At 47.2% G+C, this 15844-nt stretch overlaps 1 protein-coding gene across 5 annotated transcripts in view; it reads right to left on the reverse strand.

The window, feature by feature from the left end:
* LOC115096941 (merlin-like) overlaps positions 1-11033 on the reverse strand; it is a 57301-nt gene extending 46268 nt beyond the window's left edge. For 2 of the 5 annotated variants that reach the window (XM_029612268.1, XM_029612266.1), the window contains exon 1: positions 9554-10193. In XM_029612268.1, the coding sequence (XP_029468128.1) occupies positions 9554-9572 (19 nt within the window). In that variant the 5' untranslated portion in view covers positions 9573-10193. Of the gene's footprint in view, positions 1-9553; positions 10194-10934 lie in introns of those variants that run through there. The other 3 variants (XM_029612264.1, XM_029612263.1, XM_029612265.1) reach the window with 3 other exon arrangements.
* Between the last annotated feature and the right edge of the window lie 4811 nt (positions 11034-15844).

Here is a 15844-nt window from a genome sequence, read left to right on the forward strand (position 1 = left end):
AATAGCAGCAGGGTCAATAACTGTGAGGGATGCACACCCCAGGCCCCTTGAACAAACTGTACCGGTCCTGGTTTGGCGTCCCGGTTGCATGGCTGAATTTGTAGTTCTGGTTTTATTTTATTTATTGTATTTTTTATATTTCTAACCTGCTAACCTAAAAACTCTTGCACCTAGCGGCTAACAAATAAACAATATTTAGGATTATGGATGTGCTGTCATTTGAAAATGATACAAGAGCGCCAACGCATCTTGTGCTGCTTTCAAATGAATAAGATACATTTATTGAATGTTGTGTATGTGTTTTAGGGGGTAGTTTTGTTACTGCCCGCATAGATTTAAAGCCAATGACCACTGATTTTAGACCAGTTTTAAAAGTGAAAGCATGCAAGTACTGGATTTAGTTTTCCTTAGTGTAGACCGATTGACTCAAGACCAATGGTATTGTGCTCTTCTGCTAGCAGATGGGAGACGGAGTCAGATTTCAAGCTGATGTCATCCTGGGTACATATACCCCTGCACTGACCTCACTTCCTCAGTATTCTCTTCGAAAAGCCAATGTGGATATATCTTTGCTTAGATAACTTGATTAAACTTGAACTGGTTCAATTGATTTCCAAACTGGAAACTCAAACAATTAAAGCCGACACCAGACAAATAGTGGGTGTCTTGAACTAGGGGTAGGCCGTGGCTTAACCTTATTTTCTTAGTCTCAAGGTGTGTTATCTGAGGTTCTCCTTTTCTGGAGCAGCCATGGGTGGGATGCTGTGTCCATCTGTCTACACTAAGGTAAATAATTTCTCCATTTCCTAGCGTGTAACCAGATGGACTCAGGATCAATGGGATGTACAAAAGCTACTCCCAGATGGGGCAGGAGGCTGCCTTTGGCCCACTTAGTACTGCCCTTGTGAAGGCTGTGTCCTCCCAGGCCTGAACATCCAGGCGGTAGAACCTGGAAAAGGTGTGTATGAAGGACCACGTTGCCGCCCAGTAGGCTGCCTGGGCCCTTGTAGAATGAACCTTAACCTGTAGGGGTAAGGGCTTTCCTGCCTCTATGTAGGCCACCTTGATTACTTCTTTGATCCAGCGGGCTATGGTCGCCCGCGAGGCCACTTCCCCTTGTTTCTTCCTGCTGTGAAGAACAAACAGGTGGTCCGTTTTGCGCACAGGTTCCGATCTTTCCAGGTATCGGACTAGGAGTCTGCCAACTTTTAGATGGAGAAGAAGGCGTGAGTCTTCCGAGTCCTTATGTTCATCTGGAGATGGTAGCGATATGGTTTGGTTCATGTGAAACTGGGAAACCACTTTTGGTAAGAAGGAGGGGACAGTGCACGGTTGTATGGTTCCAGGCGTGAACCTAAGGAACGGTTCCCAACCGGATAGTGCCTGTAGTTCAGAGATGCTACGAGCTGAACATATTGCCACCAAGAATGCCGTCTTCAATTAGGGGTGTGAATCGTGTGATCGATCGTCTTAACGATCGATTTTGGCTGGGGGGGGAGGGAAATCTGATCATCGTGTTTTTTATTTTTTAAAAATCGTAAATCGGGGAGGGCGGGAAAACCGGCACACCAAAAAAACCCTAAAACCCACCCCGAACCTTTAAAACAAATCCCCCACCCTCCCGAACCCCCCCAAAATGTTTTAAATTACCTGGGGTCCAGTGGGGTCTCCCGGCGCGATCTCCCTCTCTCTCTGGCCACGGCTGCGTTGAGAAATGGTGCCGGTGGCCCTTTGCCCTTATCATGTGACAGGGCAAAGGTAGCGCCGGCGCCATTTTGGTTCCTGGCTCCCGACGTCACGCGTGCAGGAGATCGCCCCCGGACCCCCGCTGGACCCCCAGGGACTTTTGGCCAGCTTGGGGGGGCCTTCTGACCCCCACAAAACTTGCCAAAAGTCCAGCGGGGGTCCGGGAGAGACCTCCTGCACACAGGCCGTATTGCCATTCTTCAAAATGGCGCCGGCGCTACCTTTGCCCTCACACATAGTGAGCTGGCCAAAAGTCCCTGGGGGTCCAGCGGGGGTCCGGGGGCGATCTCCTGCACGCGTGACGTCGGGAGCCAGGAAACAAAATGGCGCCGGTGCTACCTTTGCCCTGTCACACTGGACCCCAGGTAATTTAAAACATTTTGGGGGGGTTTGGGAGGGTGGGGGATTTGTTTTAAAGGTTCGGGGTGGGTTTTAGGTTTTTTTTGGTGTGCCGGTTTTCCCGCGCCCTATTTAACGATACAATACAAATGCCCCTGACGATAAATCGGGGGCATTTGTATTGTATTGTGCACTCAAACGATTTTGGACGATTTTAAAATTATCTGACGATAATTTTAATCGTTCAAAAACGATTCACATCCCTACCTTCAATGTTAAGAGGCGTAGTGACAGACCTCGTGTTGGTCTGATGGAAGCCCCAGCTAGGAAGTCTAATATTAGATTGAGATTCCATAGAGGCATCGGCCACTTTAGGGGTGGTCGGAGTTGTTTAACCCCTTTCAGGAAGCGGGACACATCTGGATGGGTTGATAGTCTGATACCGTCCACTTTGGCTCTGAAGCAGGTCAGCGCGGCAACTTGGACCTTGAGAGAGTTGAGCGACAACCCCTTCATCATACCATCCTGTAGGAACTCCAAAATCATGGGGATTTTGGCTGTCCGCGGGAGAATCCCACGGTCCTCACACCAGGCTTCGAACACTCTCCAGATCCATATGTAAGACAGGGATGTGGAGAACTTGTGCGCTCGCAGCAGGGTGTCAATCACGGCCATTGAGTAACCGCGCTTCCTCAGGTGAGTCCTCTCAAGGGCGAGACCGTAAGAGAGAATCGAGACGGATCTTCGTGGAGAATCGGGCCCTGCCGGAGAAGGTCCCTGTGCGGAGGTAGGCACAGAGGGTTCCCCGCAAGGAGTCTTCGCATGTCTGCGTACCATGGTCATCTTGGCGAGTCCGGGGCCACTAGTAGAACTATTCCCCTGTGATGCTCTATCTTGCAGATGACCCTGCCTAGTAGTGGCCATGGAGAGAAGGCATACAGTAGGTCTTCCGCTGGCCAGGTTTGGATGAGGGCGTCAATTCCTTGGGATTATGGCTCTCGTCTGAAGAACCTGGGGACTTGGGCACTGAGACGGGTGGCCAGTAGATCCATGGCTGGGAGGCCCCAGAGATTTAATATCAGTTGGAAGGCTGTGGTCAACAGCGTCCATTTCCCCAGGTCTAGGCTCTCTCTGCTGAGGTAGTTTGCTGAGACGTTGTCTTTTCCCGCGATGTGGGAGGCCGAGATCCCTTGTAGGTTTATCTCCGCCCATGCCATGAGGGGGTCTATTTCCAGAGACACCTGCTGGCTCTTGGTTTCTCCCTGGTGATTGATGTAAGCGACTGTTGTCGCGTTGTCCAACATTACCCTGATTGACTCGCCACGAAGTCTGTGGCTGAATCGCAGGCACGCTAGTCTGACTGCTCGAGCTTCCAGGCGGTTTATGTTCTATTCTGCCTCTTTCTTGTTCCATTGTCCCTAAGCTGTCAGTTCCTGACAGTGGGCTCCCCACCCTCGCATCCATGGTGAGCAAGATCCAGTTCGGTGGGGATAGGCTTACTCCTCTGCTTAGGTAGTCTTCCTGTAGCCACCATTGGAGCTGGGCCCGAACCTCTGCTGGTAGATGGAGGTGAATTGAATAGTCCTGGGACAGTGGGTTCCAGCGTGACAGTAGGGAGCACTGGAGCGGTCGCATATGGGCCCTTGCCCACGGAACGACATCCAGGGTGATGCCATGAGGCCGAGGACTTGAAGATAGTCCCATACCTTGGGGCGTGCATTGGTCATCAATTGTCGCAATTGTTCCATCAGTTTCCTTCTCCTCGGAGGGGGGAGGAAGACTTTGTTCTGTTTGGTGTCGAATCGGGCCCCCAGGTACTCTAGTGACTGAGAGGGCTGTAGACTGCTCTTGCTTGTGTTCACGACTCACCCGAGCTCCTGTAGTAGGCTCTTGACTCTGCTGGTCACCTGCTGGCTTTCCTCTGAAGACTTTGCCCTGATCAGCCAATCGTCCAGGTAAGGATGTACCAGGATCCCTTCCTTCCTCAGTGTTGCCGCCACAACCACCATAATTTTGGAGAAGATCCTGGGGACAGTTGCTACGCCAAAGGGAAGTGCCAGGAACTGGTAATGGTGATTCAGTATCACAGGAAGCGCTGGTGATCCTGATGGATTGGGATGTGAAGATAGACTTCGGAAAGGACCAGGGAGGTTAGGAACTCTCTCGGTGTACTGCCATTATAATGGAGCTCAGAGTTTCCATGCGGAAGTGTGGCACCCGCAGATAACGGTTGACGTTCTTGAGATCCAAGATGGGCCTTCCTTCTTGAGAATGATAAAATAAATGGAATAGCGCCCCATATTTTGTTGGGGGCGTAGGAACCGGAGTTATTGCCTTCAAACTGAGTAGTCTTGTTAGTGTGATTTCTACTGCCAGTCTCTTGGAGTGGGAGTGGCAGGGTGACCTCATAAATTTGTCTCAAGGGATGCTGCGGAATTCCAGAGAGTACCCTTCTCGAATGATGGTAAGGACCCATTTGTCTGACGTTATCTCGACCCATCTTTGGTAGAAGAAGGCAAGTCGACCCCCTATATCTTCTTCCTGTGGATGGGTCGGCCTCTTCTCATTGTGAGGCTCGGCTGGAGCCTGCCCGTGGTCCTGCTCCCCTCTTGGTCTGTCTGCTCCGAAAGGACTGGGACCATCCGGAGAGTCGAGATGCCTGGAACTGTGCGTTCTTGTAGGGTCTAAAGCACTGCGACCCTCTGCCCTTGGTTCTTCTGGGGGAGGGATGCTGAGATCTTTTATTTCTATCTTCCAGTAGTCGAGGCACTGGAGATTCGCCCCATTTGTTGGCTAACTTCTCCAATTCGCTTCCGAACAAGAGAGATCCTTTAAAAGGCATTCTCGTGAGATTTGCTTTAGATGTTGCATCCGCAGACTAATTCCATAGCCATAGTTGTCTTCTGGCTGCCACTACCAAGGCAATGCCCCTGGCTGAGGTGCGCACTAGATCTGAGCTTGCGCAAGTGATGAAGGACGCTGAAGATTCCATCATCTCCCCCGGTATGAGATCCAGAGGTATTTGTCTCTCTCAAGAGGAGCAACCAGGAACGTGCCACCAGTGCGCAGCAGGAAGCAATCTGCAGTGTCATTGCTGTTGCATCAAAGGCCTGCTTAAGGATGGATTCCAATCGTCTGTCCTGCATGTCCTTCAGTGCCGCTCCTTCCTCAATGGGAATCTTTGTTCGCTTTGAGACGGCACAGGCCATAGCGTCCACTTTCGGGAAACGCAGGCATTCCTTGGCTGCAGGTTCCAGAGGGTATAGGGCTTCCAATGCCCACCCCCCTTTGAAGCTGGCCTCCGGGGCACTCCATTCCAGGTCAATCAGCTCCTAGATGGCTTCCATCATTGGAAAGTAGCTTGAGCCTTTAGGAAGGGACACCAAGATGGGGTTCTTCTTTGGTTCCGCCATAGGGTCAGTGCCCGGAATACCAGTGTCTTTAGAATCTGGGAAACAAGGGCTGGTAATTCGTCCTTGTGGAAGAAGCGAAGCATGGTTAGGTATGGTTCCATCCCTGGAGGGATTTCTCCTTCTTCCACGGAGTCACTTTCATCATCTGAGGTGTATGGATCCCTGTTAGGGAAGTTCTTGGTTAGGCGAGGCATGTCTCGAGGCATCCGAGCCGGGCCGGGAGGATCTAGAGCTCCCGGTAGGGGTTGAGCCTGGTTCGCAGCTGGGGCTAGTTGCGCCTGAACGAAGGTTTGCAGCCCTTTGAAAAATTCCACCCAGGAGAAGGTCCCTGGGTCTATGTTGATCCCAGAGGGGGTAGAGTAGGGGCCCCAGAGGTGCCCTCCTGTGGGGAGGCCATGTTGGAGATACATAGGTCTGGGGAGCAATCGTCAGTAGTTCCGGACCCCTCTCCCGACAGTAGGGGTCCAGTTTTTGGTTCCCCCTGGGCTTCTTCGCAATGCTGGCACAGGCAGGACTCCAATTCAGGCTGCGCGGCTCTTATGTGGCAGGCTATGCAAAGGGAGTTTCCCTTGGCCTTCTTGGGCGGCGGTGCCATTGTTTTCACGAGTTTGTGCGCGTGGCTGCCCTCAAAAAATTTGTCTGCGTGCTTAGTTATGCGCACAGGTGTGCTTAGTTGTGCGCGCCGGATGCGCTCAGTTGTGCGCACGAGGTGCGCTCAGTTGTGCACACGTCTCAGTTGTGCACGCCGTTGTGCGCACAGCTATGCATGCGTCTATATTGGACACAAGCAAGTTAGGCGCGTCGGCTGCCCAGCCTGCCCCGCGCATACTGCCGGTCGAGGAGGGAATATGGCGCCAACGGCCCCACTCCGAGGGTCTCCACGTGTGTGGACTCTTGCATCTGATCGGGGCCTCGCCCAAGCAGGGCTGCTCAACCCCATTGGTGCCCCTTTAAAACCTCGCCGGAAGAAAATTTCGGTAGGGCAATCTGAGCTCTGGAGACCGGAGACCTGAATTTAAAGATTTTTACCTTACCTGGTTTCGGCGCCTACTGGCCGCATGCCAGGTGGTCTCCAGCTGCAGGGGGAGAGGGAAATTCCTTCACCGCCGCGCTCAATTCTGCACCCGCTGCCTTTCAGCCACCCTGGGGGCTAAGTCCAAGCTGGGAACCGGCTACCAGACCAAGGCACACCTCTGAGGGATATCGGAAATCACCTCAGGAATTCTCAACTGGGGGAGGGACCCTTAGGTATCACCGCAGGAGAGCGGGGCTCGATCTTTTTAAAAGGTAAATTTCTTTCTTCTTTGCTGTAATTGTTAACACTATTCTAGTGTGTGGTATAGTGTCTGCATCTGCTAGGAGACGGAGAGATACTGAGGAAGTGAGGTCAGGGTAGGGGTACATGTACCCAGGATGACGTCAGCTTGAAATCTGACTCCGTCTCCATCTGCTAGCAGAAGAGGACAATACCCACTGGTTCTGAGTCCATCTGGCTACACGCTAGGAAATTTCCCTTTTAACAATTATCCCAAAAAAACTACTCACGCTCAATTACACTGGCTAACGTGCGCATAGCTTTTTTTTTTTTTTTCAAAAAAATAATCCACGCACACCTGGGAACACCTTTTGTCACTTGCGGATCAAAAGGACACACACAGAGGTCCTGCATGCCTACTTTTACCTGCATGTGGGGGGAGGCAACTTGGTAAAAACCCATTTCCAGGGATAAAGTGTTGTTTTACCCATGGAAATGGCTTTTAAAATCACGCTCCCTGTGTGCACTGAACTATTTCACAGCATGAAATGGTTTTAGTGCATGCTAAAACACAGAAAAGACATGCGCCAAAATTTTTTTTTTTTTTAGAAAGGCAAAACAAAAGGAAACAAACATTTTGTGTGGCTGCACACCTCTAACAGCAATAGCGCCACTACTCAACGAAGGGGTTAAATAAGCAGCAAACACAAGATCGTTGAGAATGCAGAAATCAAAACTCGCTTCTTATACTTTTTTTTTTAAGTCACAGCATAGCTGAAATATTGTTTCTCTGCCAGAATTAAGGTGGAGAAAATGCCAGGCAGACCAAGCATACCATCTCCCGTGCCCTTGTATGCCCATCTGGTCCTGGGCCAAAGCACCATTTAAGCACTCTTGCTTCTACTGCTTATGATTTCTATCACGCTTCTAGGTGTACACAGCACTGTACAAATACACGTACGAGAGAGCCTCTGCTCTGTAGAGCTTACATCCTAGCCAAGACACACTTACAGGACAAAGCAGAGGTTTCGAGAAGTCTATTTGTTAAAGAAGAGTGTTTAAAACCAACAAGACTAACATTTAGGTGAGCCATTGAGGTTGAGATCTCAAAGTGGAATCAGGAGACAGCAATGGAGGAGGAGGAGAGCGGTAGGTAGGACACCGCTGCTTTCAGATTTATTTGTCACCAAGAAAACTTTAACCATTTCTACAATGCTGATTTCACTGACATTACTGACTGAGGTGCACCTTCCAAACTTGGATTTTATTTTTAAATTCATTAAGGTAATTCCCTGAAATTGCTCTCAACTGTCTGGAGCAGCCAAACTCACAAATCACTTCACTATTAGTAATTATAATTTTGGGAACACTGCTAAACATACACATAAGAGACAGTCCCTGCTCCGTAGAGCTTGCAATCTAGTCACGAGCACACCAGCATGGCAAACTACAACTGACGAGTTATAGAACACACAGATACAAACAGAAGTTTTGTCTTAATCCGGCTTTCCGGTGAAAAGAAGATAGATGAATTATGATGTCATGCACAGCATGAGTTCATATCTACCACTAATGGAGTAATCTCACTGGCTAAATATTCGTTGGCAATTTATAACTGATTTTGTAAGTTAGCGGTTGTTTGTGGCTAACATAATGACGTGGCTACAGAAATCCCATGTGATGCGATATAAGAACATCGTTTAAAATTAAAATATTAGGATAGGATATGCACTATTTATTTATTTACATGTTTTATATACCGTCATTCCATGTGAGAATCACTAGTTCATAACGGTGTGTAGGTTTAACACTCATCAATAAATGATGAAACACAGAGTGGTAAACTAGGTAAACAGAGACTAAGAGTGCATTTCAAAGACAGATACATTAAAGACAGATAAGATTACCCCCATTAATGTATTTGGGTTTGTTTTTTTTCTGTATGTTAAGTTTCTGCAAAGCCTTGTGCAATGGAACACAATTGGATCAGGGTCAGTATGTTATTTTCACCTTCCTCAGACTCATCACAAATACATGGTCAGCTGTGGCTTAGTTTCAACACATTTCAAGGGGGCAGAATGACCAAAGAACATAAGAAGTGCCCTGCTGGGTCAAAGCAAAGGACCATTGACCCTCAGCATCCTGTCTCCAACAGTGGCCAATCTGGATCTTTAGGAAGCACCTGGCCGTGTCTGCTCTTAACTCCACCACCAAAGATCTTCAATAGATATTTTCTTAGTGGCACATAATTGTTAAAGGAAAAAAGGTTTCCATATAACCGTACTAGAAACAATAAAATCCTGTAACACGGATAACAGCAGAATAAGCTTCTTGAGAGATTGCCAAATGCTAAAAGGCAAGGTGTACATTGGCTACACACCAGGTGATGTGCATAGTATCTGTTACATTCCTTGCAAGGCTTTCACCATGCTTACCAGCTACATGTCTCATTTGGCTGAAAGATCATGGAAGATTCCTGTAATTAATGTGTATATATATATTTTTTATTATTATTATTATTATTATTATTATTATAATAATTTAACCCACCTTTCCAAATGATACTCAAGGTGGCTTTCATCATTTTTAGAATTCAGGTACAGTATGTCCCTTTCTCAAAGAGCTTACAGTCTAAATGGATATCCAGCACAACCGGAAATAAAGCAACTTGCCCAAGGTCATATGGAATATGGGGGAGTGGGATCTGAAGTCTGGTTTCCCTGCTTCTCATCCCATTTTCTCTAACCCCAAAGCCACTCCTTCCCCATTCCTGTGTCCTTATCACTCCAAGGATCTTTACCTGTTTGCCAGCAAGACATTTAACCAGTCCTTTAGCTCCAATCTTCCAGTGACTTATTGGCTTTTGCCTGGTAAGATCCTCTCATCCTCCTTCTCCCACCATTTCCGAGCGAGCAGCCTCTGAAATTCTTCCCAGAGAAAGGATTAGCAGGACTGCGGAGCTGACTCAGTTCTTGATTTCTTTTTCCCTTAAGCACTGGGTGTTTCACTTCAGGAACAGTCTCTGCCTCTTCAAGAGGTGTCTACAGAAAAAAAAAAATAAATTAAACTTGTCAACTGGAGAAAAAAAAAAAAAGCCTTTCTGAAGCTTCAATTACAGAGCAGGGGATGGAGATGTTTGTAGCTCTCTCTCCTCCGGACAGAAAAGCAAGGAAGGAAATGATCTTCCAAAACCCCAGACAGCCAGAGACAAAGTTGCACTTTTCTGCCACGCAAGAATAACTGCGACCTTCACAAAGTTTCTCTGTTCCTAGGTTTCCACAGCAGCAAGTAGGCTCCTTCTATACCTTCCCCCCCAAATATCTGCCAACAACAGCAACAACAACAAAAAAAAAAGCCAAGATTTTTCTCATTCAGATTAACAGGAACAGTTGACTTTTCTCTCCAAACTGCACACATACACATGTCCCATCCCTTTTCACGCCAGGAATTTACTGGCACAGAAGGAGGAGGAATGGAAGAATTAAGCAATGAGGCATGACAGGTTTGGTGGCTCTTTCACCAATTAGGAAGGAGGATGACTGAGCCCTGCATTACCATGGGCTGGAAGGAGCCTAAGCTCCTGCTATCAATTTGGACACCAACTGCGTTCACTGTGAAAGGTGACAATCTGAGAGAGTGCACCCTTTGCAAATACTTTTTTTTTTTTTTAGTGTTCTGGCTAATTTATATTTGTCATCATATTTAATTTTATTTAAAATGCAGGTTTCAACTTAAGCTTTTGTTACTTAAATCAAGGCTTCCCAAATCTGCCCTGGTGATCCCACAGCCAGTCAGGTTTTCGGGATATCCGCATAGCAGTGGCTTCAGCAACGTTTACATGCGAGGGCATAGTGTGTGTGTGTGTAGGGGGGGGGGGCACAGAGAATTTCAGGGTGGGCAAGTGTCAGTCAAATGCCTTTCTCTCCAACCCATGAGTATGCTCAAGCCAGAGTGGGGGGTGGAACCACTGAGGGCAAGTTCTTTGTCTGGGGGAGGAGGGCCTTCATCCCCCTGCCCCCCCCCCCTCTGGAGCCACCCCTGTATCAACAATGAATCTGCATGAGATAATTTTGCATATACTGGGTTCCAATGTATACAAATTTATTTTATGCATATTCATTACAGATATCTTGAAGACCCGACCATCTTCCCCAAGGCAGGTTTGGGAAGTCCTGACTTACATTGCTGAGCTTAGAATACTGCAGTCATCTTAAAGAAGACATCAACTTTAAAGCTCTGATCCCTTAGGCGAACCTCATTTTCTGGACTGCTGTTCCTTATGAAGTATACTGAGTCATCCTGGAGCTGAGAACAACCATGACATCACTTTCACTGCTCTCTGCCAGTTGTACTGTTAGCGTGGTCTGGCTGATCCTACTTTAAGTCAGGGGGAAAACAACAATGTATACATATATAACCAGCCGATCAGCATTTAGGTCAGGGTTGCCAAGTTCATAAAAAATAATTTCATGTCAGTAAATATTTCATGAACAATGGAGCCAGACTCAGGAGCCCTGGGCTCCAGCTCTGTTGAGGCTGCACTATTCCAGAATTGGGACAATGCTTTAGCCTGTAAAGTGGTGAATCTTGGCACAGTAAGCCCAGCTGGGCACTCAAGGACAGCAGTAAAATGCCTGCCCTTCAGAAGAAGTCAGCTCTGGTCCAAAGGAGATTCCCTCCAGCTCGCCAGGGCCAGTGAAGGGATGATCAAACACGGAAGGACCAACACCTCATTGTTATCCCCTTTCATCCTTCTGCAAACCTGTTTCATGAAGTAACTGGATGCACACCTAATGCTCTACACACCTCTACTGAAGGAGTGCCCCAAAAGGCACTGGATAATCAGGACTATGTGCTCTAATTAGGTTGCTCCAAATTATGGGCAGCAAAGCCTACTTGGATTTATTGGTGTGACAGTTTATAATAGCTAATGGATGAATTAAAAGGTAAACCAGGACAGTTGATTGCATGTATTTAATCCTTACAAAAGTGGTTTCTAATATCAAGACAACAGTGGCAAACTGGACTGGGGGTAAGAAAAGGGGCGGAAGCTTCTCTTTTGAAGTTTTATTTTGTTATACTGAAATTTTATCTTGAATTAAATTTGCAGATAATTTTTCCATAGATGCAGCTCCCAGAGACAGGAAGTTCTGATTCGTGAACTGATGATGTATGCAAACCTAGAGTTAAGGAATAAACCTGGAGATCCTCAAAATATCTATAGTCAAATTAGCATCTCCTCCACACCACTGTTTTCCCATTACAACCCATCTCCTAGTTTCTCCCCCAACTCACAATCCACTTCCATCCCTCTCTTTGTTCAAGTCCTGTTGCTCAGTTTGCAACATCTCTAACCCCATTAAATCCGTAACTGAATAATAAAAAGTTGCAGGAGACTTATCACAGGCCATGTCACTTTTCCAAGATTTTAGGTTGTTGCTGGTCCTAACTAACAATATTCTGTATGTGTGCAGAATTTAAGCCCTTAATTTCTCCTAAAAATGCCCACAAAAGTGTGACAGACATTAGTGAACTGTATGTATAGATTAACCATGTACACTGAGCAGTTGAAATGGCAGTGCTAGCTGGATTCCTTCAAATACCAGCTTATTCATTTTCTGTAAGTTGCTTCTTATTCCTGAGTTACCTTTGTTTTTTGTTTGAACTGAATCTAATCACTAGTAGCCTATCGGTTAGAGCAGTGGGCTACAAAGCAGGGAAGCCAGGGTTCTAAATCCCACTGCTGCTCCTTAGGAAAGTCACTTTACCCTCCATTGCCTCAGCTACAAACTTATAGGGGGATTTATCATTCCGCAATGAGTACAGCGGAATGATGGCCCACGGAAAAAAAAAAAGGGGTGGGGAGACACTAGTGAGCTTCCGGCCGCATCACAGTGATGCGGTTACGCCCGCCACAGTGCAGCTGCGCACTTTCACCCCCATAGCACCATGGGAAAAGGTGTTTCCCGCAGTGCTGCCAGCGATGTGTAAAACATTATCGCCCGCGGTGCTGCTGGGCCATAATCCTGCCCACATTCCTCCCCTTCCCGATTTAAAAAGTACCACTCCGATGCAGCTGGTATCACGTGCGTGAGGGCCTTACTGCGTGCGATAAGGCTCTAATGCACGCAGTAACGGCACAGCGCAGTTTAAAAAAATAAACCTGTTAGATTGTAAACTCTTTAAGGATAGGAAAATACCTACATATAATCAGCTTTGAAATGTCAAAAAGCATAATAAAAAATAAAATCAAATACACTCTTGGAGTAAAAGTTATGCATTTACTGCAGGCACATTTCCTTTCCAGTGTGCACTCTTCAGCAGCCTGCACATGCCTGAAGAAAAACATAGTAGCACCCTTAGATTCATAATGGTGGATGCGGCTAAAAGACAGATCTCACAAGCTTTAAAAACCAGAATCTCTCTAATCTATAATAAAGAGGAAGTTGCCCTGTACCCGTTACTGGTCAGCAAATGAGCACCTCTGCTGCTGCCTCCTGAAACAGGCCCCGCCCATGTTGCCATGATTGACGGAGGATGGGGGAGCAGTCCTTGAAGCTGCAGTACCAGCAGGCCCCCACCTTCCACTCAGGGAGGAGAGGAAGAGACCCATGGCAGCATTGGAGAGGCCAGAATGCTGCCAGGGCCCCAGTCCCACTCCAGCAGAAGACAACCACAGTAGCACCAAAAAGGCCACAGTGCCAGTGGGACCCCCACCCCGGCAAACAGATGACAGACACACGCAGCAATGCTGGAGAGCATGGAGTGCTAGCAGGGATCCCCCATTGACAGAGGACAGACACCTGCAATGGAGCTGGAGAGGCCATGCCAGTAGGTCCCCCATCCTGCTGGCAGAGGACAGGCATCCAAAGCGGTGAGAGAGGCTGGAGTTCCAGTGGAGCCCCCATGCCACCCCAGCAATGGCGAGAAACCCATGGAGGTGCTGGAGAGGCTGGCAGGACTCTCACCCGTGGAGGATGGAGTGACATCTGTGGCAGCGGTGCGGAGGTCAGCGTGATGGTGGGGGCCCCTGCCTCAGCCACGCAGAGGACAGAGCGAGATCAGAGAGCCAGGGCGGCCTTCATCTCCCCACGGGTGCAAAGGATGGATATCTGCAGCTGTTGAAGCAAGAACTGCCAGGTAGGGGGAGGGAAGAGGAGAAAGGTGACAAGAAACTACAGATGACAGAAAGTAGGGAAGAAAAGGAAAAGGGATGGTAAGATAGTCCAGCTTGCCCCACAGGTGGACAGGCTTTAGTGCTAATCATTGATGTTTTACTAAAGAGACCTCCATGCCAAATATGCATAATCAAAAGTTAAGAGTGTTTCAGCTACCTCGATATCAGAAAGTATACACCTATCTGACTACAGCAGACGTTTTAGTGCTGATGGCTAAGTGTTTGTATAGAGATGGCCTTGAAATCCTGCCTTTAGACCATGGCATTGGCAAAGACTAGAAGTGAGCCACATGTCCTGCAGGGAGCAACAAGCAAGGCACGGTGTTATGGCAGATTCTCTGGTCCAATCCGGCACCACTACAAGCAGGCTCTGAGTTTCCATGTTTTGGTTGTGCCAACTACCCTGATCTTACAGTGAGCAATGGTACCGGCAGAGCTTAGCACAAGCTTCACTGGAACAAAGTTGAGCAACAGGGTATTATTGCTTAAGAGCTCACACCTTCCAATTTCAATACCTAGGAACTCTCTAGCTTTGGCCCAGAGACTCCAGCATTCTGAAGGAATTGCTCTTATTCCGGGCTAACACTGCCACAACTCCATGTACAGCAGGAAAGTGCCTTATGCAGGCCCGGAAGAGGACAGCAGTTAGGTTCTTACAGGCAGAAAAGAAGAGAAGTGTCATCAACACAGGCAAGTGGGAAGAAAGAAGAGTCCCACTGGCATGTGTGACCAGAAGAAGGTGGAGAGGTAGCATTGACCCACACAGCAGAAGGAGGAAGAGGAGTCTTATTTGCCACACAGACCCAAAGGAGGAATGTGCTGCAGCTGGTGGGTTCAGAACACGAGAGAGAGAGAGCGAGCTTGAATGGGCATGAATGTGTGGGTATGAGTGTGGGCACAAGTGTGTGCAATAAGTATGTATGTGTATTAAAGATTGTGATAGTGAACATACAAATAGGTTAGAGCATGTGAATGATGAAAAAAAAAAGAGAAATATGTGCATATACTTCCCCACCCCTTTTCCCCACAATAATCATGAAAATCTCACAGTGACACAATATCAAAAGTTCACAGGTATGGCAGCTTCTGAGTGAGAGGCATGGGCCTGGAAAAGATGATCAGATCATCACAAAATAAAACTGGGATGAAATATAGTTTACATTAGTTCAGAGCTCAGTACACTAGCACAGAACCTGCTCTTATCCATGATATGATCAGAGCATCCCCTAGTAGAGAGATGGCTGACTCCTATATGCAAGTGCATCAACTTTTGTGGTAGAAGGTACACAGCCCAGGACCATGCCCACAGACAAAGGACCTTATTCAATACAAAAATACTTTTCCCGCTGGCACAGAATAGGGAAAACTCCTTTTTCACTACAATTCAAAGCCTAGCACTCCAAGGAGCCACAGAACCATGCAATTCAAGTGACAAAACATTTCCACGGTACAGAAATTAAGTAGGTGCAATGCAAGTACTCCTCCACAGAGGGATGGGTTTTCCAAGGTATTTTGTGCTTTGAAAATCGCAAAATTTCAGTGTAGCACAATCAATGAAAATTTTGCAGTGTCCCTATCTCACAAAAACCCTGGCAATCTGGTAAAATCCAGAGCCTAGATAAGAGTTTACAATTTTCTATAAAATCAATAAAAATATGTAAAAAAAAAAAAAAAAAGAGTTCACAATCACAATTTTCAGCCCAGGTGGACATAGTGTATGTAATTGATACTGACTTTGCGCATGTGACCTTTACTTAAGAAACAGCATACACAGCATGAAAAAACTGTTTATTACAATGAAACTTCATTCAAACAGAGCAATTTACAACATTTTCTTGTTAAAGTCTACATAAGAGTTGGTGCAGTAGTACTGAATGTTCCTTGGGATGCTAGATGCGCCAAGGATGTCTTGTA

This window comes from Rhinatrema bivittatum, chromosome 8, assembly GCF_901001135.1.
Source record: "Rhinatrema bivittatum chromosome 8, aRhiBiv1.1, whole genome shotgun sequence".
Lineage (NCBI taxonomy): Eukaryota > Metazoa > Chordata > Amphibia > Gymnophiona > Rhinatrematidae > Rhinatrema > Rhinatrema bivittatum.